The 23,523-nt window shown below is 42.2% G+C and overlaps 1 protein-coding gene across 2 annotated transcripts in view; it reads left to right on the top strand.

The window, feature by feature from the left end:
• The window catches only part of LOC106584350 (glypican-5), a 156,084-nt gene that overhangs the window by 97,346 nt on the left and 35,215 nt on the right, over window positions 1–23,523 (top strand). For both annotated transcript variants that reach the window (XM_014169564.2, XM_014169563.2), the window contains one exon: window positions 10,242–10,377. In XM_014169564.2, the coding sequence (XP_014025039.2) occupies window positions 10,242–10,377 (136 nt within the window). The remainder of the gene's footprint in view (window positions 1–10,241; window positions 10,378–23,523) is intronic.

Genomic DNA, 23,523 nt, shown 5'->3' with positions numbered 1-23,523 from the left:
AAATGTTGTATGAGGACAAATGTTGGAGTTGTATTCAGGGCAATTATCTGCAGGCATATGGATCTATCGCACATCTCTAGTATGCAAACAGCTGTGTGTTTCAGGGCCATGCCTGTTGCACTATATTATCAAAGATACTGGTACCTAACCCAAGATATCACATCGGCATTGTTTCAAATTGGAGCAAATGAAGCATAGTGGGCAGAACAAGCAAGGAGGTGGGCAAAGCATGTGTTTCCATATTTACGTTGGGGAACACCTTTCTGTAAATTGTGTGTGTGAAATAACTAAATTCGTCACAGCACTCCTAAACGACAACGGGTCAAGTCTATAAAGTGCACTCTGTTCGTAACAGATTCTAGTTTGGGGAAAAGATTGAATTGAGATCAACTTATTCATCGAAGAAAATTAGCAGAATGTCAGCCAAGTTTAATCTAGCTCCATTTTCTCACACTTCCGCCACTGGACTTCCTCACATTGCAATATTTGGTGGTGAGTGGAAGTTCCATACAGATGCTTCAGATTTATACATCCTGTGAGACATCTGGCTCCTTCTTCTGTCTGTGATATAATGTTGGTTGATGTCTCTGAGTTAACATTGGACCTGGGCCTACTGTACTGTTTTGGGTTCTGATGAGTCAGTGGAGTGGACAGGACCTTTCTGTCTGGTCACACGCTCTCATCTGGGCCCATGGCACTGGGATGAACCAGGTCAGAGGTCACAGATGGCGTGTCGTCACTGAAATGGTGACTGTAATGCCTCCAAGGATAGCTGCTCCCCATCATGTGAAAGAGGGATTAAGAGGTGATGGATAGGCGGACCGATGTATGCAGAGCGACACACCCATGGTAAAGGGAATAGGGGAGTTCACATCCTTTCCACATAGATGCTGTTCACACCAGTCATGGTAAATAGATTTGTGTGTTATTAGACATTTTTTGATGCCTTTTTTATTGCTCAGTGCTCGGTACAAATCACGCCATTGGAGGGGATTCAGACATGCGTCTCTGGAGGACTGAGAGAGAGGAACAGGCATCCAACTAGCTCAAAGGCCTGAGGACATGCCAGACAAATCTGACCAAACTGTCCTTGTGGACCCATCACAGATACTTAGATAGATATTAAATCAGCCAGTTACACCCCTCAACCGCTCAGGCATTCACTGGGACATTCACTATGAGAATGGAACAAAATAACCCAGCAATGCATCATAGATAAAGGACCTCAATGCAAAGCATCATGGATCATGGAGGAGGAGGCTGTGGGGTCAGCGTGGCAGGAAGGAGTGGTCACACAGTGTTCTGTATGTTTTATTCAGCCAGTTATTCTAACCCTGTCTGGCTGCGACCTCCTCCCTCCTCCCCCTTCCTCTGCTGTGTTTGTCTCTGGGGTAATTGGTGGTGTCTCGGGGGCCTGGCCTTGTGCAAACAGCCCTGTCCCTCTGATAGATGCAGTGTGAACCCAGTGCTTTTAATGGCTGGATGCCCACGGAAGCGCCAGCGATTTCACAGCTGGGAAAATCTGGCCCTCAGCGACGTGAGGATAGACATTGCATAGGAGTTGCATTATGTCTGTTTCATAATATGTTTTCCGCTTATGTCATTACCTACACCTCGAAGTCTAAGAGTTCAAATAATGTTTTAGCTGTTGACCAAGGTGAGTGCTTAGAGCTGGAGGTGGGTCCTTCAATCTGCTGCATCATTCCACATATACCCAGTAGATACACTTACAGACTAACAGGGTCTGACTAACACGTCAGCAGATACAGAAGAGACACAAGGAGCATTGAAGCCAGATTCTTGTTATGTAAATGTCCTTTAACCTAAATGTTCCTTGAGCTAGAAGCCAAAACAAATGTTCCCCTCCGCCTCTCTAGAGAGGCTTTATGCAGACTGCAGAGTCAGAGGTGCTCAGGGAATAGTCCCTCCTTGCCTGGCTGGTCTGCCATGAGCTCTGTTCTGACCTTTGTGGGGCTGAAAAGTTACCAGTCGGGCTGTGACGATACCAGTATCGCAAAAAACATTTCATGGGAAAAATTTAAACACGAGGCTGACCAAACTTTTTAGTCCTTTAAATACATGCTGTATGTAAAATATTGTGTGCTATAGCTTGGAAAATAAATGCCACTCTGGATGACAACATAATGATGCTTGTTTCCAACATTAGGGCTGTTTTCCTTAAGAAGTTATATCCGCTTCGTGCTTTGTTTCCTTGCCACGATACTAACAAGTATCGCAATACTGGTATCGTCCCGGCTCTAGCTACCAGACCCGTTGAGTCCTGTTGTGCTGTGTTTGTGTCTCTCCCCCAAACTCCACCCACTGTCTCTCTCTGTCACTCTCTCTCGCTCTCTCTGGTACTATATTTTTCTGTATACTTTCTTTTCATTGCACATTCGTTTTCCTTTCTCTCTTTAACCATTGTCTGGTCTAATACTCAGAGTTATGGTATTGTCTCGCTTTGTTAGAAGTGTCCTAACAGGGTTCTGTGTGCCCAAAATCTTTATCTAAAGTTGGTCACACAGTGTTATACAGATAAAGGTTTTAATCTTTAGCCAACATTATTCTCAATTACTATATTCTGGTTGAGTCAATTCTTAATAAATTAGGTTATCTGGAGCCAGTTTGAAGCAGAGTATACCCTGTGAAGACATCAGATCACCTCCCATGCTTGGTGTGAGAGCAAGGATTCCCCTGTTATCACCCCAGACTAATGCGATAAGCAATGACCATGTCGGCTGTTAGAGTGGAGTTCTAAAAAGAGGGATACTTGGTGTCCAGCCCATTGTTCCAGCTGTTTCTGGGAGGGGATCGGGGAGAGAGAGGACAGGCACACAGCTCATCTGGCCCTCTGGGAGCCATTTAACTTCTGTCTCTTATTACTTCATTAAAAGCAGACGTGACTGGGTTTGTTTCTGTGGGCCGGCCCAGCCTGGCCCAAACAGAGCAGGCTGTCTCTTCAAAGCAGCCAGAGGCTGGGAACATCTATCAGAGAGGTGGGGAGGGGAGTGGAAACCTAAGGAGTCAATGTGAGCACTTTGAGGTGGCTAAGAGCTCAATGTGAGAGAGAAAAGTGATTTACAGGATTACATGTGTTTTATGGCCACTGTACCTGAGGGGAGAGAGAACGTTTATAACGTTCACAGCCAGTGCCAGTGTGCTTGTTTTTCTAACCCTGACTGGGACCCTGCTCGCCTCTTTAACTAACAAATCACACGCAAGAGATTAGATTAAGATTGTTCGATTTTCCCCATGTGTACCAAGGTTAATTTGAAAGGGAGGAATCTTCAACCCCAAAGAAGGATCTCATTTGATTTCCTGAAGAAGGCATTAACCTTCCTTTTTGGAGTTTATTTCAAATGTCCTCTACTTTGAAATAATAAAGAATCCTCCATGGATTTCAGAAAGCCTGGATTTATTTGCTGTGATAGCTGCTCTGGTGAGGTCGAAGTCGAGGCCTGATCTGGCTGACATTGCTTTGGTTCCTTTTGACCCGGTCGGGACCAGAAATATGTTCTGAATAATACAGGAAATACACTGTGGGTTTTCACAACATTGCAGTGTCTGTCTTAAAACATTAGCTATGTTGGCCTAGCCAAGCGTCTATCATAGTACAGCATAAGATCCTGAGATAACAACGTGTAGAAAGAAAGAGAGAAGAGAGAGAGAGAAAGAAAGAGCTTCGCAAAACAAATACGAGAAAATTCTGCAGTTGAAATCAGTTCTTGACTGTTTATCCCAGTTGGTGGGTCAATTAATCATGTGGAATTAGCATCATGGAAAAGCACACTCAGCAAATTAAGGTTGAGGCTCACTACTTTTACACAGTTCTCTTTTTTCTATGATAATTTATGCATGAGATTTATCTTCTACGATCAAGTAATATGCACGCTCCCCGTGCCCTGTAGGTTTTCTCATTAAAAATGATTTACGTATCATCTTTTAGTTATTAAGATTTATAAGATATATATATTTTTGTGCATGACAATATTTCCTTTTTTGTCTGTTTAAATATTACTGACTAGCCATGAGACTGGGGGTGTAACGGTTCACCAAACCCACGTTTCTGTATGTACAGTATCAGACCTCAGGAAAAGACCCAGATGCAGACAGTTCGAATCACAGATGTTTATTAACAAAACAGGGGGCAGGCAGACGACAGGTCAAGGGGCAGGCAGAGGTCATTAATCCAGGGCAGAGTCAGACAGGTACAGAATGGCAGGCAGGCTCAGGGTCAGGGCAGGTGAAACAGGTCAGGGTGTGACATACATTGTCTTCAGAAAGTGTTCCTTGACTTTTTCCACATTATGTTGTGTTACAGCCTGAATTTCAAATGGAATTCATTCCGATTTTTTTCTTACTGGCCTACCCCCATAATGTCAAAGTGAAATTATGTTTTTCAAAATGTTTACAAATGAATTTAAAATGAAATGCTGAAATGTCTTGAGTCAATAAGTTCAGGAGTAAAAATGTGCTTAACAACTGACAATAAGTTGCATGGACTCACTCTGTGTGCAATATTAGTGTTTAACACTAATATTTTTGAATGACTACCTTAATTTTTGAATGACTATTTTAATTTTTGAATGACTGTAAGATCCTTCAGTCAAACAGTGATTTTCAAACACAGATTCACACCACAAAGACCAGAGAGGTTTTCCAATGCCTTGCAAAGAAGGCCATCTATGGGGTTTTGTGTGTAGATGGGTGAGAAAATATATATATTGAATCCATTTTGAATTCACGCTGTAACACAACAAAATGTGGAATAAGTCAAGAAGTTTTAATACTTGCCGCTTTTTGGGGTCACAGTTCAGTTCGGTTTTGGTACAGCACGAAAATTAAATGCCATTCACAATGCTCCTGGCATTGTCTGATGCTGCGTTTTGAACCATGTGGTAGGTGGGAATTTACCAGTTGTGAAGTCGGAAATACCAGTTGGATGCATTCATGGGATTTTAACTCATTGAGAAACGCTGATTGGCTAATGGCCAACAAGCTGCCTCAACCATAAATTAAATGTACAGCTATCATGCTTGTAAACAAATTCTAGAGTTCAGAAACCACATTAATAGATTACTTTTTATAATGTTTTGTTGTTGCATTTAACTACCGGAAATGACATTTCCTTAGTAGGTGACATCAGAGGTTACCATGTGGGAGAAGTGGGTGCTAAGGATGATAGACGAGTTTCCCAGTAGAAATTACCAGTTGGAGGGCCGTTCAAGTGGATTCCCACTTCTACCTTGGTTACGAATGCACCATGACACTGCCTCCTTCAGTGCCAGATGTGCACTTGTTACTCTAAAAGGGGGCGTGTCTGTAGCACGGTACATCTCCCACTCAGTGGTAATGTGATGGGCTGTCACTACTAAGTAAGCACAACACAGGGTGCATTGGCCAATTCATTGAACATTTTGGCTTTGGCTTGGTTATATAGAGTGGGTACTACCTGTTTGCTGAAATAGGTGCAAGAGGGAAGTTTGAAAAGTGGCTCGAGAACTTTCACGAGGGGCTGCCTGAAACCCCCTATTCTCAATCACCGAGAATGGGCACATATACATGACTATAAACCAAAGACCGTAAAAAATATAAACATAGCCTTATTATCCCGCTTGTAATTGATTTGGCCTGGTCAGAATCAGCTGCTTGAATGCAGAGGGGTAGACAATGTGTTGTTGTTTCTTTGTGTTTCCGTCTTTCTCCGGTATACTGGGGTGATGTTGGCGTAAATCGTACAGAACTAGTTTCCGGCTTCGCCTCCCAAAAGCACAGTTTGAAATGCTCCAGTTAAGATTTTAAGTTTGATTAACATGTGCATAGGCTTTAGTTGTTTTAACAGAATAACCTGAAATGTTTTTTCAGCTCAGATTTATTCAAGAGGTATAGATCAGCATAGTCATAACCTATAGGCCTAGTGCTTTTTTATATTCATTCGGGTTCACAGTGAGGACCATTTGGTAAGAATATGTGTACCGTTACACTCCTACATGTGACCCATGAGTCTTAAATACCTACATATGTGAGTCTGCCAACACACACACGCACACGCATACATTAAGTTAGAATAAAAGCCCCCACCGATAGTTTTGTTGAGTCCCTCTAGGATGGTTGACGAGAGAGCTTTTTCAGTAATTCTTCATGAACAGACTAGCAGAGGTTTTAATGAGCTAACACTGTTGTTATGAAGAGCATCCATCCTCCAAAAAAAGCATATTAAGAAGCAATCACAGACACAGGAAGCCAATTAATGGTACTGTAAAGGCTTAATGTTCTCCAGACACACACATATAGATGGGAATAATCACCATATAGATGTGTACAATCACACACACACACACACACACACACACACACACACACACACACACACACACACACACACACACACAAAATGTGGGATGCTGTCATGCAATTAGAACATTTGATGCTGATGTGATTCTATGTGAACACACAGCGCAGTGTAAAATTACATGCGCCTGCTCATGTGTTATTACAAGGCCTAGTACCAATTGTCCCAGTGGGTATCATACAATATTCATTTGAAAGGAGACATTAAACATGTAATTATAATAAAACCAGAATATTATGGAGAAAGGCAGCAATTATGGAGAGAAGTAAAGTTTGAGCAAGAAAATATGAAACTAGAGAAAAGGCAAAAGCATGAAAAGATAGGTATAGCGCGATTGAATAAGGAATTTGTAGGCCTATACGATTGCAATGACACCTCAGTCAGTGTTCAGACTGCTCGAGAAGAGCCAGGTCTTTTGTGTTTTCCAGACCTTTTCAATGACACTACAAGACAATACAATATGCTCACATTCAGATTTTCAGAGTGATTTCCAACAGGGCAGTACAAATGAATATACTATTCGAAAAAGACAATCACTTGTTAGTCAGTGTAAAATATGAATGTAGCCACATACAGTACCAGTCAAAAGTTTGGACACACCTACTCATTCTACAATGTACAATAATAGTGAAGACATCAAAACTATGAAACAACACATATGGAATCATGTAGTAACCAAAGAAGTGTTAAATAAATCAATATATTTTGTATATTTGAGATTCTTCAAAGTAGCCACCCTTTGCCTTGATGGAAGCTTTGCAAACTCTTGGCATTCTCTCAACCAGATTCACCTGGAATGCTTTTCTTACAGTCTTGAAGGAGTTCCCACATGTAGAGCACTTGTTGGCTGCTTTTCCTTCACTCTGCGGTCCAACTCATCCCAAACCATCTCAATTGGGTTGAGGTCGGGTGATTGTGGAGGCCATGTCATCTGATGCAGCACTCCATCACTCTCCTTCTTGGTCAAATAGCCCTTACACAGCCTAGAGGTGTGTTGGGTCATTGTCTTGTTGAAAAACAAATGATAGTCCCACTAAGGGCAAACCAGATGGAATGGCGTATTGCTGCAGAATGCTGTGGTAGCCATGCTGGTTAAGTGTGCCTTGAATTCTAAATAAATCACTAACAGTGTCACCAGAAAAGCACCCCCACACCATCACACCTCCTCCTCCATGCTTCACAGTGGGAACTACACATGCAGAGATCATCCGTTCACCTACTCTGCATCTCACAAAGACACAGTGGTTGAAACCAAAAATCTCAAATTTCCACCCGTCTAATGTCCATTACTCATGTTTATTCAACCAAGCATGTATTTTCTTCTTATTGGTGTAATTTAGTAGTGGTTTCTTTGCAGCAATTTGACAATGAAGGCCTGATTCACGCAGTCTCCTCTGAACAGTTAATGTTGAGATATGTCTGTTACTTGAACTGAGTGAAGCCGTCACGCCTGCTCCCCGCTCTCCCTGCATGGCGCTCCAGGGTGCCAGGCTGCCCAGCATTACGCACTCCTGCCACCATCATTACGCAGACCTGCTTCCCTCGTCCCGCGCATCAGCGATTCATTGCACTTACCTGGACTCAATCACCTGTGTTATTTCCTCCCCTATATCTGTCTGTTCCCCAGCTCTGTTCCCCGCTTCAGCATTAATTGTCATATGTCGTTGTGTTTCCCGGTTCTGACACTGTTCCTGTCCTGTTCCATGTCTGTGCTATATTAAATGTTCACTCTCCGTATCTGCTTGTCTACTCCAGTGTCGGTTCTTACAGAAGCATTTATTTGGGCTGAAATTTCTGATGCTGGTAACTCTAATGAACTTATCCTCTGCAGCATAGGTAACTCTGGGCCTTCCTTTCCTGTGGCGGTCCTCATGAGAGCCAGTTTCATCATAGCACTTAATGGTTTTTGCGACTACACTTGAAGAAACTTTCAAAGTTCTAGAAATTTTCCCGCATTGGCTGACCTTCATGTCTTAAAGTAATGATGGACTGTCATTTCTCTTTCCTTATTTGAGCTGTTCTTGCCATAATATGGACTTGGTCTTTTACCAAAAGGGCTATCTTCTGTATACCACCCCTACTTTGTCACAACACAACTGATTGGCTCAAACGCATTAAGAAGGATAGAAATTCCACAAATTCACTTTTAACAAGGCACATCTGTTAAAAGAAATGCATTCCAGGTCACCACAGTACCTCATGAAGCTGGTTGAGAGAGTGGCTCCCGAGTGGCGCAGCGGTCTAAGGCACTGCATCTCAGTGCTAGAGGCATCACTACAGACCCTGGTTTGATTCCAGGTTGTATCAGAACCGGCTGTCATTGGGAGTCCCATAGGGCGGCGCACAATTGGCACGGCGTCGTTCGGGTTAGGGTTTGGCCGGCGTAGGCCGTCATTGTAACTAAGACTTTGTTCTTAATTGACTTTTCTAGTTAAATAAAGTTTAAATAAATAAAAAAGAGAATGCCAAGAGTGTGCAAAGCTGTCAGCGAGGGTGGCTACTTAGAAGAATATAAAATATATTTTGATTTGTTTAACTCTTTTTTGGTTACTACATGATTCCATGTCTGATTTCATAGTTTTGACGTCTTCACTATTATTCTACAATGTAGAAAATAGTAAAAGTAAAGAAAAACCTTGGAATGAGTAGGCGTGTTCAAACTTTTGACTGGTACTGTAGGTGGAGGTCAATCAGTCGCAGCTACGTTGCCGTGATTCCTCTCTTACACAACATGTAATTGATTTAAAGCCATATATAATTAACGAGCCTTCTGAGTTGATTAGGCCATAGACACAGCCGGGGACATTTAATTGTCTTTTTTCAACTCCTTCACTTCTAGCCCTTATGCTCCACAATCTAGCTACAGTATCTCTCCACACAACGTTTAACTGCAGCCAATCGTTTTTCTCCGTGAACTCATGAATATGGCTATTAAATTAGACTTTTCGTTTGTGGAAATGTAATTATATTATACAAGGTTTAATGTGCTTATCACACCTCACAGGGTCTCAATGTAGTGGGACTCTGAGAGGCTGAAGCGGGGGCAGGGAGGGGGCAGAGGAGGGCCAGGGTTTAGTTTAGTACACGATGAAGGAAACATAATTGTATCTAGTTCAATACTTTGGGGTACATGAACTGGCCCCTAATCACTTAACCTGTGTGGTATCAGCAATCAGTAAGATTGGACCTTGTGCTTAATGAGTAAGTGGACTGTAGACCATGATCAGTTACCTCATCTCAATGGGTAATGCAAAGCACTTTTATAAAATGTGTCTACTGTACAGTATGTGAATCCAAACAATTATTTCTACTGAACCAGCAGCATTAGTTTTAAATCATATCAAATTGGAATTCCTAGTCTGTGGGTGATATTTAGGCAGTGCAAAAAAGTGTTGCATTGTCTCCAGTAGGGCAGCAACATAATCTGCCTTTCTGCTGTAGTAACTGCCCCAGAGGCAGTTCACCATTATTTAACTAGGCAAGTCAGTTAAGAACAAGTTCTTATTTTCAATGACAGCCTAGGAACAGTGGGTTAACTGCCTTGTTCAGGGGCAAAATGACAGATTTTTACCTTTTCGGCTCAGGATTCGATCTTGCAACCTTTCGGTTACTAGTCCAACCACTAGGCTACCTGCTGGAGACCCCCACTACTCACAGTACTACACTTCCTGACACAGGGCTATTTTTATTACTGATGAATATGCACGTGTTATGTCCTATGTCAATATTAACTTGTTTACAAGTGTGAGTATCCAAATATGTATTGTGTGCTATAGCATTCATCTGTCTATTTATTGTGTTTTGCTTGAAAAGTGGAACAGCGCAGAATTGGATGTGGCTTATTTTCAGATAGGATGACCCCATTTGACCTCTGACCTGTGTGTTGCAGGAAATGCAGGGTCAGATGGGCTGGGCGACAGACTGGGGGGGGTGGGTGGAGACGGGCAGTGGGACGAGAGAAGAGGCCAGCGGAGAGTGTGACGATGAGGACGGATGTCAAGGATCTGGAGATGAAGACTTTACCAGTGAGTCAGAACCCCCCTCTTTAATTCCTTTTTTCTTTTTTTTTACTCCTCTCCTTTTCCTCAGCTGCCTATAATTCCTCCCCTCCCTCCCCATATTCTCTCCAACCTCAATCAGACTCCCTGTAGATGAGAGTGCTGCTAGTGTCAGATGTCAGAGACTCATGCTGAAAGCTGTCTGTGCCACGAGTCAGATGGTTATTCACTACAATACAGTATGTGGTTGCGTCAGCAACCTTTTCCTCTCTCGCAGATGGAGCCATGTCTATACCTTCCCCTCGTGACATTATATGCTGCTATACGCAAATTGAAATTAGAACAGGCTGACAAAAGCTGTCAGTGTGATGACATGCCAATGAGATGACATCAGTAAACATATCTGCCTCTTGTGTGGGTTTAACCTCAGTGTGGAATACTGCTTGATTTGATTTGTTGTTGTAGAATATTTCAATTACTTCAAGTCGAATTGTAATTGAATGCTTTGTGGTATAACTGGCTCATGTCATGGCTGTACACCAACACTACTGCAATACAAATGATTAATTATTGTATACATAGACTCATAAACACTCTCACTCTCTCTTTGTAAGAGCTGTCTTTGTGAAAGCAACTTGACCTGAATAGATGTGAAAATGTTTGAAGTTGATCGCAGATTGCTCGTTTATCCAGTCTCTTATTCAGATCATGAGAGAGAGAACAAGAAGAGAGAGAGAGAAGCAAGGGAGTGAGAAGAGTGAGAGAGAAGAGGAGAGAAGGATTGATCCATGGTTTAGACAGTGGCTCTAAGATCTGTTGAGCATGTACAGTACAGTGCCTTTGGAAAGTATTCAGACGCCTTGACTTTTTTCACATTTTGTTACGTTACAACCTTATTATAAAATGGATTAAATTGTCCCCCCCCCCCATCAATCTATACACAATACCCCATAATGACAAAGCAAAAACAGGTTTTTAGACATTTTTGCAAATGTAATAAAAATCTATCCGATTTCTTTAAAGATTCCCAGAACATGTAATTGGGTTGTGGGAACATTGTGGGTACATTACAAATGTGTTCTGGGAATGTTCTTGTAACATCAGGTGAATGTTTTTTGCACCCTAAAAGAAACATTGTAGAATCATCCACACAACTGGACAGTTTTTGTGTTTGGGAACATATATTTGTGATGTCTGCACAATGCTCTCACCAGACTGTTCCCACAACCGAATAAAACCTGGGAACCTTTAAAGAACAGGATAAATGTGTTCTAGGAACGTTTCTTGCAACATCAGGCATATGTTTTATACAAACATTCTATAATTATCAGTACGACTGGACAGTTTTTGTGTTATGAGAACATTTGCCGGAACCTTACGAATATTCTGTGAACTTTCACAGAACTTGTGATGCACCGATATGACATTTTTTGCCGATACCGATATCCGATATTTTCCTTGGCCGATATTTAAAATTGTAGTACCGTTTTTAAGCATTCTAGTACAGTTAAATAGTTAACCCCCACACATGGACGCAGTGGTCTAAGGCACTGCATCTCAGTGCAAGAGGCGTCACTACAGTCCCTGGTTCGAATCCAGGCTGGATCACATCCGGCTGTGATTGGGAGTACCATAGGGCGGCTCACAGTTGGCCCAGCGTCGTCCGGGCCGTCATTGTAAATAAGAATTTGTTCTTAACTGACTTGCCTAGTTATATAAAGGTTACACACACACACACACACACACACACACACACACACACACACACACACACACCACACCATACTGACCCAAAAGTTATTTTGTTGGCATTTACGAATGTCCCCATTACCAGTAAAACATAATCAAATCCTATTTCTTTGACATACTTGCTGTGCTGTTTTGTTGATAATTTGTTCAGTCGTTTCATTCTTAACCAGAATTTCTATAGAACGCCATTTGGGTCTTTGCGTGTCAAAAAAGATACACATCAAATAACACTATTTGACGTGTCAAATAAGCTTGTTGACCAATCAGGACCTGAATATGACTGCATATCACATAATAATTTAACTTGTTCATAATTTTTTTACATAGTTATTACACATTGATTACACTATCACTCGCATTTCATGTGTCACAACGATTCATCGATACGTATGCTATGATGCTGGTAAAGTTGCCTCGCGCACCTACAGTGGTGGTCATAAAAGAAAGCTAGCTAACTATATAGCAAATTCCACTATTGTGCCTAATCCTTATTGTGGCTAGCTTCACAACACATAACCTGGTCCGGAGGAGCCTCACTAGCCAGATGAAGCTAGCTGGCTGCTTATAACGTTAGCTTTGAGCAACAGGGTTTTCATGAATTGAAGTCCAATTTCAATAGGCGAATAACAAGTGGCAACCTAGCTAATATTTACTCACAAGGATTCCTAAATTATTGCTAAGAATAATTGAAATTACTGCAGTTTCTACTGTTTTCAGGCTGGTTGTATTCATGCTAGCTAGGTACCAAGCTAAAGCTAGCTAACCCAGGAGTTGAGGTCGAACAAATGATGCGGTATTGTAAACACATCGTTCGTGGCCGGTGTTTGCTTGTTTGCAGACTTTTTTGTGCAGCTTTGACAGTGCTACTGTATCTTTTTTGACATGCAAAGACCCAAACAGTGTTCCATAGTATGTATGTCATGAAGCTAATAGCAGTGACGCTATTACTGTATAACTCAGGTAGGGCAACATCTGAAAAATAGCACACTTGTTAGTGTGTACCGGTGCTCGACCAGTCAGCGAAAGCCAACAGCACCAACAAGAGAGAACGGTTGATTGTCAAGGGCAATGAATGCCATTATCTTGGCTTTAATGGATTTCGCCTTTGAGTTGTCTCGCTGAAATGTTCTTACTCTTTCAAATGACGGCTTGACTTGTTGACTGCTCGATCCACACAGCAGACATTGTGAGCTAGGTTAGGAATGCTGTGTTGCAAATTTTACGTGGCATCATTACGTAATTTACCTACGGTATATAGGTATGCACGGTCATCGGTTTTTAACATCGCCGTTAAACTAGACATCTGGCTGATACTGATGTTGGCATTTTTAGCTATTATCGTCCAATTCTGATATGTTCATCGATATATTGTGCATCCCTACACAGAACCAATGTTGTTTTACTGGGAAAACATTACTGGCACATTGTATTATTACATTACCTGGAAACCTAATGAGAACCTTTGGGGAATGTTCTGTAGTGTTTGTTGAAGATGTTGTGAACAACATTTTAGTGAATGTTAGAAGAACATTCCTAAGATATTTCATAAAATTATATATATATTTAAATGTTTTTGGGATGTTATCATCCTAATGTTAAATAAAACCCCAAATAAAAATTATTGGGAATCTTAGCTAATGTTCTGGGAATGTTCCCGGTTTGCGGGGCATGCTCTCTCAATTATTACATTTTGTGCTGATAATTGCCCATAGTATTATCAACGGCTTAATCTATCAAAATGTTTCCGTCCTTTCCTCTCTCCTGGGCGCAGATTCATTTAAAAAAATGGGCCTCAGGGACTCGTCATGGTATTTTTCTGCATTAAAATTTCCAATCTATAAAATGCAATTGTGTTCGTTGTCAGTAGCTTATGCCTGCCCATACCATAACTCCACCGCCACCATGGTGCACTCTGTTCACAATGTTGACATCAGCAAACCGCTCGCCCACACGATGCCATACACGTGGTCTGCGGTTGTGAGGCCGGTTGGATGTACTGCCAAATTCTCTAAAACGACATTTGAGGCAGTTTATGGTAGAGAAATTAACATTCCATTATCTGGCAACAGCTCTGGTGCACATTCCTGCAGTCAGCATGCCAATTGCATGCTCCCTCAAAATCTGAGACATCTGTGGCATTGTGTTATGCATATTGTAGAGTGGCCTTTTATTGTTCCCAGCACAAGGTGCACCTGTGTAATGATCATGCTGTTTAGTCAGCTTCTTGATATGCCACACCTGTCAGGTGGATGGATTATCTTGGCAAAGGAGAAATGCTCACTAACAGGAATGTAAAGAAATTAGGCCACACAATTTGAGGGAAATAAGCTTTTAGTGCGTAGTGAACATTTCTGGTATCTTAAATTTCAGCTCATGAAACATGCGACCAACACTTTACATGTTGCGTTTATATTTTTGTTCATTGTAGTTGAACTGTGACAATTATAGTTGAAGGAGAATTAAATGATAATTCATGAGAATGGATTGTGGCCTAGTGTGACTCATACAACACTCAGCGAGCACTGATCACACTCCTTTCCCATAGCTTAGTCCCTGGAAACTAATTTCCCATAGCTTAGTCCCTGGAAGCTCATTTCCCATAGCTTAGTCCCTGGAAGCTGATTTTCCTAATGAGGTTTATCTCAGTGACTGCTGATAAGCAAGAGTCGTGTGTTTCACTACTTTGCTCTGCTGCACTCAATCAAAGCCAAAGGTTAGATTTTAATACAGCTGGTACGTGCTGTAGAGAGATTCTCAAAAATTGTTGTCACATTCTGAATGTGTGTGTGAGCATACAATGTCAGCACTCCTACATTTCATGTACAGAAGCATAATAACCCCCCCCCCCCATACACACACACAAAATGGAGCCAGTTCCAAGTAAATTCCTGATGGTTTTGGAAGCACATCTGGCTCATCCTGTTTTGTGCCAGGGAAGTAGCTGCAGGGAACGGTCATCCTGAGAGAGCTCAGGAGGATTTACCCATTTTCCTCTCCCGCTCTCATCTCCTCTCTCTCCTCATCTCCATCTGCTGAGGGAAGAGTAGGGTAGAGACTAATGGTTAGACAGAGAGAACAGGGGAATATGGTAGAAACAGATGTACAGGTAAGACTAGACTGGTAGTCCAATACGGTGGGGAGTACAAATAGTAGACTGAGAGATGGAGAAGGGGTTTCGAGGTTTGCGTCCATCCTGTTTTGAACTAATTCTACCCCAACATACGTGTGTATGCATACGTAAAGCTGTATCATGAGTAAGTAACAGGATGGAAAAGGGGATATGCTGATTATTTCACGTTATAAAATGTTTTTTGGGGATCCTGGATGCTGATTGGACGAGCAGCATTCCGAGCCGTATTGTATTTGCCAACACTGGCACACCTATACCTGCTAACAGTTACATATGAATTATCACTGCGCCTCCATAGAGATCAGCTTGTTCATGTTGCTGTCCGAATCATCTATTCTATTTATCTCAACTTGCAGATAATTTCCCCTTGGTTCTAAGTCATGGCTAGAAGGGATCCAGCTTTTGTAAAATGTTAGCTTTTTAACTTTAACCCCAATCCAAACTGATCCCTCTTGCTTTCTAGGCTAACATTTGGTTTCTAACAGCAGGGGTTAATATAAAACCTGCTGTCTGCCTTTCAGACCTTAGAAAACAATGTTTCACTTTTGAAATGCAATCTCCCCTGTAGGCTACCATAGATAGAGTGAATGGTGTACAGACAATACTTTTTCTTAGCCAGGTAAAATCACGCATCAATGTCATTATTAAGGATATATCCAAGTAAATGACAATTGAAAAAAAGCTCAATAAAACTAAAACAAGACCAAAAGAACTAACGACCAGATTTATGACCGGACTACAGTATATCTTCTGGTGGAAGAATTCCATTTTATGAATTTACTTGGTAACCATTTTATAAAGACGATAAGGCACACGAGTCAGTACTATATAATGAATACAGTCACAGGTAAATGGGTTGACTGGCTCACTGCTTCACGTCGGGTCAAACAACACCATTTACCTGTGACTGTATTCATTATATAGCCCTGTCTCTGGTGCCTTATTGCTTAAGTAAAGCTTCCATTGTGCACTATGCCTATGTCATTTAGTTACTTTCCATGATCCGCACATTAACAGGATTGCTGATGACATGTGATCTGTCAGGACAGGGCAGTGCTGCTACACTCTGGGTCAGGATATTAGATGATATTGAATCACAGAGTACTGCTCTCCCTCTATCTCTCTCTCTCTCTCTCTCTCATTTTCTCTCTGTCGTCTACTGTGTATCTGTCTTTATTTTCTGAGCAAGATTGACAGTTTTCTCGTAATCCAACAATGATACCTTCTATGTCTCAGATTGGCCAGATTGGCCTGGCCCATGATGTCCTGATAGTTGTGCTATGATGAATTATTGCTTGGTTGTGTTGAATTTGTACTGTAGGTCACTCTTCAGCTGTGGTGCAGTGGTGTTTTCTTTCAAGAAGGGCAGGTGAGGCCATTATTCGGTGGGACTTTGGCCACTGTCATCTCTCCGAGACACTGACCTCTTTGATCTGTGATGGAGGATGCAGGCTGATGCAGGCTGATGCAGGCTGCTTGGTGGTGAGATCTGATCTAATGTGTTATGCATTCACTAGATCCGTCTGAGGCAGATCGGGAGCACTTTGCTGCTTTCATAATGTGTTTCTCAATATCAAAGGAATGTTTTCTTTACTTCTAAAATGATTGAAGTCCAGATGGAAGGCCAGCCCCTGGTCTGTTTGGACAAGGTTTTCCCTCAGAGAGGCAGGGATTTCATATTTATCTTCTCCTTCTGAAATTTGTTAGGATTCTAAATTGATTTTCTCATCTCAAATAAGTCCCTTTGCTGAGGCAGATCTGCCCTTCACACTGTCAATCATGCTAATGTAATTATGAACGTCCCAGAGAAATTGAACATTTCCTCCCCTCCATAATTCCCAAAATGCACTGCTCCAGGAGAGGAATGATCCGAGTTTTCCCAGGGACAATCTCTGTTGCCATGGATACCAGGTGGTCTGCGGTCCCCGGGGTCTTGTTCAAGGACGAGACAACAAAGAGAATGCAAACTGAAGCAAATAGTCAAACAGCCCAAACAGTCAAAACTCTTATTACCTACACTACCTGACCCAATGTCTTCACTAGCTATGTTTTAGAAAACATATTTCCTTTACAGAGGGACATCATTCGCCTCAGTGACACTGTGAGGAATAAGACCTCGCTATGGGGAGTTGTAGGAACATATCATTTTGTTATTTTTCATGTAGGCGTGCGTGTGAGCAATTTTTTAAAACTCAATAGTAAATATTGATGTGTACATTTGTAATTTGTTTGGAGTTTTGATGGATTGAGAAATGATTGATGACCTTTTGACCAGTAGGCTAAATGGTTGTTTCATTGTGTAAAGAAGATATTTTACATTGCCTTAATCTATCCTCTACTCTGTTTCTCTGTCTCCTTGATGCAAGGTCAATATTCTACACTGAACTAGCACTTTCTGATGTTGTCTCGGTACCACCAGATCCCTTTCATGCAACTCCCTCTTTCTCTCAAAGCTTCAATTTCAGAGATGTAAATGTCTGCTTATGAAGGCAGCGGAGGAAATTAACTCATTTTATGGCATATCAGTCTCCCACGGTGATGTGAGGCTGAGGCTGACGGTTTTGTTAATGTGGCGGACGTAAAAAGCAACAGACCAGCCAAATGTGCAATCCCTGCCAAATTAGATTCTTCACCACGCTAAAGATGCTGATGTGCATGTCCATTTTGATTGGTTGTTATTTGCTACCATTCACAGAGAAGTTGATGATTTAATAAACATGGAATAAAAATGCACATACACTGAGTATACCAAGCATAAGGTACCCTGCCCCGTTTGCAACGGGAGGAGGAAATGGGAAGTCAGCACTCTGCTTGACTAAACCCATCAGAGCAGTCAGACATAAGCCTCACCTTGTGTGTTTGCAAAGCATGATCGTTGACATATTTGAACCCCTTCCTCAGGAATGCAGCACATTAGAGCAGAGGTTCCTTATAACAAAGCTCCTTGTGTACAATTATGTTAATGGTGAACAGTGCACACAGCACTTTTGGCAAAGCAGATCAATCAATCAACTGTAGTTTAGAATAAACAGTAGCAGTATCTCATGTACAACTGAAGGTTGTGTTTGGTCCTGCGTTGTTCTGGTTTGAAAGTCTGTTTCTGTTTCTCTCAGTGTGTTCCCATGCACACATCTGCTAGCTTCTACACCCTTCTACCCCCAAGCCATAAGACTACTGAACAGTTCATGAAGTGGCTACCCAGACTATTTGACCCCCCCCTTGGACTCACTGGACTCTACCCACACACTTTCACATACTGTACTACACACACACACACACACACACACACACACACACACACACACACACACACACACACACACACACACACACACACACACACACACATGCATATTGACACCACACACTCCCACATAGACACACTTTCACACTCTTCACATTCGTTGCTGCTAGTCTGCTTATTATCTATCCTGATTGCCTAGTCACCTTTATCCCTACCTACATGTACATATTACCTCAATTACCTCAACTACCTCGTACCCCTGCACATTGACTCAGTACTGGTACTCCACGTATATAGCCTTGTTATTGTAATTTTATTGTGTTACTATTTCCTTTTTTGTTCTTATTTGCAAATGTTTTCTTACTTTTTAACTCTGCACTGTTGGTTATGGGCTCGTAGGTAAGTATTTCATGGTAAAAGTCTAAACCTGTTGTATTCGGCGCATGTGATATATAACATTTGATTTGATAAGCGCGCAGAAGCAGCCATGTTGTGCTCCCTCTCCGTCCCTGTTCATCCACTGGTCTTCCAGGCAAATCCCATGGATAAAGGGGTAGGCCAGGGGAAATGAAAGTGCTTGGCTGGTAATATCCGTTGCTGTGTTGGCCAGCTAGCCCCAGGAGAGAGAGGGAGAGCAGCTGAGCTGGGCAGAGCAGAACAGAGCAGACCCCTGGCCCAATGCTGTGTGCTCACTGTTCACATTCAGGGTCAATGGCACTGGGTCTGTTTGTCACTGCCAACACCAGTGTTCCTCTGGCCCGAGTGGTTTAATCCTGCTTTTATACAGCGTAAATGTGCTATGCGGACAGTGACTGCAGCTGTGGTTCTGTTGTCTTCTATTGAAATCTGCATTGGATTTTAGTGTTTAGGAACATTAGTTATACTATGATTGTTACTGTGATCTAAACGCCCCTGAAGCTTCACTTTGATTGGATTTAATAATCTTTATGTATTGTGAACAAGCCTATTGTACTTTTCAATCAGTCCTTCCTTCAACCAGTTGCTCTCTACCTCTATTCACTATGATGTGTCTTCCATCCATCCTTGGGCTGATCCTTGTTTGTGACATGGTGACTGAGAGCAGCCATCACTGCCTGTCGCGGAGCTAATAAGGTTGAAAGGAGGATTGACGAGCTGGGCCGTTATCATTGCAATTAAGGGACATCGTTTAGCAGGGCATTTCCTTGTATTAGATGGATCCTTATGCCATGTTTACGCCATCTATTTTCCTCTCAGTAACTATGACACTGGTGCTTCTGACATACATAGGCTACAGTAGATGAGCTTGGAGATTTCCTTCATCACTGGATGAAGCTTTAACATTCATACCTGGGGTGAAGTGTAGCCTAAACGCCCAAGCCTTTTTCCAACAGATACATTGTTTGCATTTATTTGAAGTTGAGTATGTGAACATTTTCTACATGTCATATAAAATTAACAGATCACAAAGTTGTAAGTGATAGGAACAAAAATGTATATGGAATGAATATGTATCATAGTAATTATGCTACAGAATGGCAATTTGCCATATACAGCAGTAGGGTTGATGTTTATTGTCATGAATCTTGCCGTGGAGGCAGAACTGAGTGATTTCCACTAGATGGGCCAGCTGCAATGTAAAAATTCATAAAAACTAAAATTAGCTTTTTAATTGTCTATTGTAGAGTTTCCCAACCCTGTGTCCAAGAACGCCAAGGTAACCTGTCTAAATGACTATTGCCCGTAGCACTCACATCTGTAGCCATGAAATGCTTTCAAAGGCTGGACATGGCTCACATGAACACTATCATCCCAGACACCCTGGACCCACTCCAATTCGCATACCGTGAAATTCGCAATCTCTATTGCACTCCACATTGCCCTTTACCACTTGGACAAAAGGAACACCTATGCGAGAATGCTGTTCATTGACTACAGCTCAGCGTTCAACACCATAGTGCTCTCCAAGCTCATCACTAAGCTAAGGACCCTGGGACTGAACACCTTACTCTGCAACTGGATCCTGGACTTCCTGACGGGCCGCCCCCAGGTGGTGAGGTTAGGTAACAACACATCTGCCGCACTGACCCTCAACATGGGGGCCCCTCAGGGGTGCGTGCTTAGTCCTGTCCTGTACTCCATGTTCACCCACGACTGCTTGGCCGCGCATGACAACACCATCATTAAGTTTGCCGACGATACAACAGTGCAAGGCCTGGTCACCGACGATGATGAGAAATCCTATAGGGAGAAGGTCAGAGACCTGGCAGTGTGGTGCCAGGACAATAACCTCTCCCTCAACCATCAGCAAGATAAAGGAGCTGATTGTGGACTACAGGAAACGGAGGGCCGACCATGCCAATATTTACATAAACGTGGCTGTAGTGGATCGGGTCGAGAGCTTCAAGTTCCTCGGTGTCCACATCATGAAGGACCTATCATGGTCCAAACACACCAACACAGTTGTGAAGAGGGCACGACAATGCCTCTTCCCCCTCAGGTGTCTGAAAAAATTTGGCATGAGCCCTCAGATCCTCATAGTTATTCACCTGCACCATTGAGAGAATCTAGACTGGCTTCATCACCGCTTGGTATGGCAAATGCTTGGCATCCGACCGTAATGCACTAGAGAGGCTCCCTGCCATCCAGGACCTCTATATATGAGGCAGTGAAAAAGGGAGGCCCTAGAAATTGGCAGACTCCAGCCACCCAAGTCATAGACTGTTTTCTCTGCTACCGCACGGCAAGCAGTACCAGAGCGCCAAGTCTTTGACCAAAAGGCTCATGAACAGCTTCTTTCCCCAAGCCATAAGACTGCTGAACAGTTAATCAAATGGCTACTCTGACTATTTGCATTGACCCCCTTTTTATTTGCACTGACTCTATTCACACTCACTGGAGTCTACCCACACATTCACACATATGACACTGACACTCTAACATACACATACACACACACAGACTACATACACCTGATTCAATTAGTCAAGTAATCATCAAGCCTTTGATTAATTTAATCAGTTGTGCCAGTTTAGGGTTAAAACAAAAATGTGAAATGTCTGGGAGGGCCCAAGGAGAGGGTTGGGAAACCCTGTTCTATGGCACCCCAGGGGATGGGAAATAACCCTCATTAAAGAATGATTCACTGTGCTCTCTCTAACTGGTACTACTCATCTATAATGGAGCCTTCTGCCCACACACTGATTAGATGCATATGCTCCAACTCACAAGATACACAGACTCAAACATCTCAAAATGATTTGATTTAGGGGTGTGAACGTATAAACATTCAAATGTATAAACTAAGTTGGGATTCTTAATGTTACGAAAAATCCCTAATCGAAAAACAATGTTTTCCCCACATAATTAAAATCACAGTTATTACTAAACATAAAAAAGTTATGCAGTTTAAATAAAACCAGAGAGGAAGAGGCACATTTTAGGCTACTTTGGTGAATTTGTTAGGCATTGTTAGACATTGCGAGATGCAGATTACAAAGACATATGCACACGGTTCTGCCTGCCCCTCCTCTACCTCCCTCATGCTGGCCTTCCTGGCTAATGGTGCCAGTGTGATCAGTCTTCGGTCTGTTGCCTGTAGAATATCCTAGTTTATTCATGGGATAGATGGCGCAGGCATAAAGAGGTATCTTCGGACCAGTCTTGCGATCACGGGAAACTCTTCTTGCTGAGTGGGTGGGGGTGTTTTTGTCTCATAAAATGAAATTACAGTAGGCTACCGGTAACCTGTATCGATTACCCTTTTAATGGAATGTTGCCCCTTGAAAGCGCCTCGGCTCCGGCATGTTTGTTTTTCTGTTAGGGTAGGCTACACTACGGCTTTTTAAATGCCCACACAAAACTTTCTCTGGAGATATGAATGGCATTTTACTTGTCTGTAATGTAATGTTGCTTCTGAAGCGGGACAAATTTCCATCACTAGGTGACCAGAGCTGTAAATCAAATAATCTTGAGGTTCTGTGTGCAGCCTGTTCTATGTCTGTAAAGGGTTGTGGTAGATAGAGTGTAACTTCATTTCCCGGACATAAGCTACTCAATAGGACCATTATTTTGCATTGTAAATTGATGTGGAATTTTATGTTTTTTTTCTTGCCGTTTAAACGTTAAACCAAATTGTCCATTTGTCACATCCCTAATTTGTATCAATTGATGTACAAATCAGTTGGTTGTTTGTGCAACATATGAATGGTAGATCTGTTTGTGGTTGGTGGTGAGGATTTTAGCTGAGATTTATGTTGGAGTTTTTAGAGATGCAAGAATGGGTGAGGATGGCCTTTCTTAATTGGGAATGATCTTCATTTTATACGGTAGTAGTTCAGATGTTCCATTACTCTATGGTAAATAGAGCATTGAATGTGTTTATACAACAGCTAGTGGATGATTGTATAAATTAAGCCAGTGGCCAGTGTTTCACCTTGATGAAGGTGAATCATCAGGAGAGAAATGAATATCATTTGTTTGATAAAGAGTGATGTGTGGTTAGAGGCTAGAATAATAAACCCTATAATGCTGGTAATGCCTATATGACTCTTTCTCCTGGCTCCTTCCTCTGATTCCATACTCAATCTGTAACTCTATGCGATTGTTCAGCTCCGGAGCCTGATAAGTAGTTGCTGAGGGTGTGATCTGCATCTCAGTGTAACAAAACCCTTCCCTGCACTGCCAGTGTTTGTGTGTGTGTGCATGCGTGTGTGTGTGTGTGCGTGCCAGATGGGGTGTGAGAGACAGAAACAGTTTGATTCTGACCGTGTACTATATGTTCAGGTCCATACAGTATGTATGGATGTGTGTGGTTGTAGGATATGTCCTTTGTCTGTTGTTTGGTTCTATTTCATTGCTGGGCTGCGTGAATGAATGTTCATTGTTATTCAGCCAAGTATAGGCCATACAGGGGAAGGTCAACTGGCTTGTTTTAAGGTCAAACACCTCTCTGTGTTCACCTAGTGGGGAGCGAGGACACACACACACACACACACACACACACACACACACACACACACACACACACACACACACACACACACACACACACACACACACAGTGGAGCCT

The sequence above is a fragment of the Salmo salar genome, chromosome ssa23 (genome assembly GCF_905237065.1).
Source record: "Salmo salar chromosome ssa23, Ssal_v3.1, whole genome shotgun sequence".
In the NCBI taxonomy this organism is placed as follows: Eukaryota; Metazoa; Chordata; class Actinopteri; order Salmoniformes; family Salmonidae; genus Salmo; species Salmo salar.
This window is presented reverse-complemented; position numbering and strand designations above follow the sequence as displayed.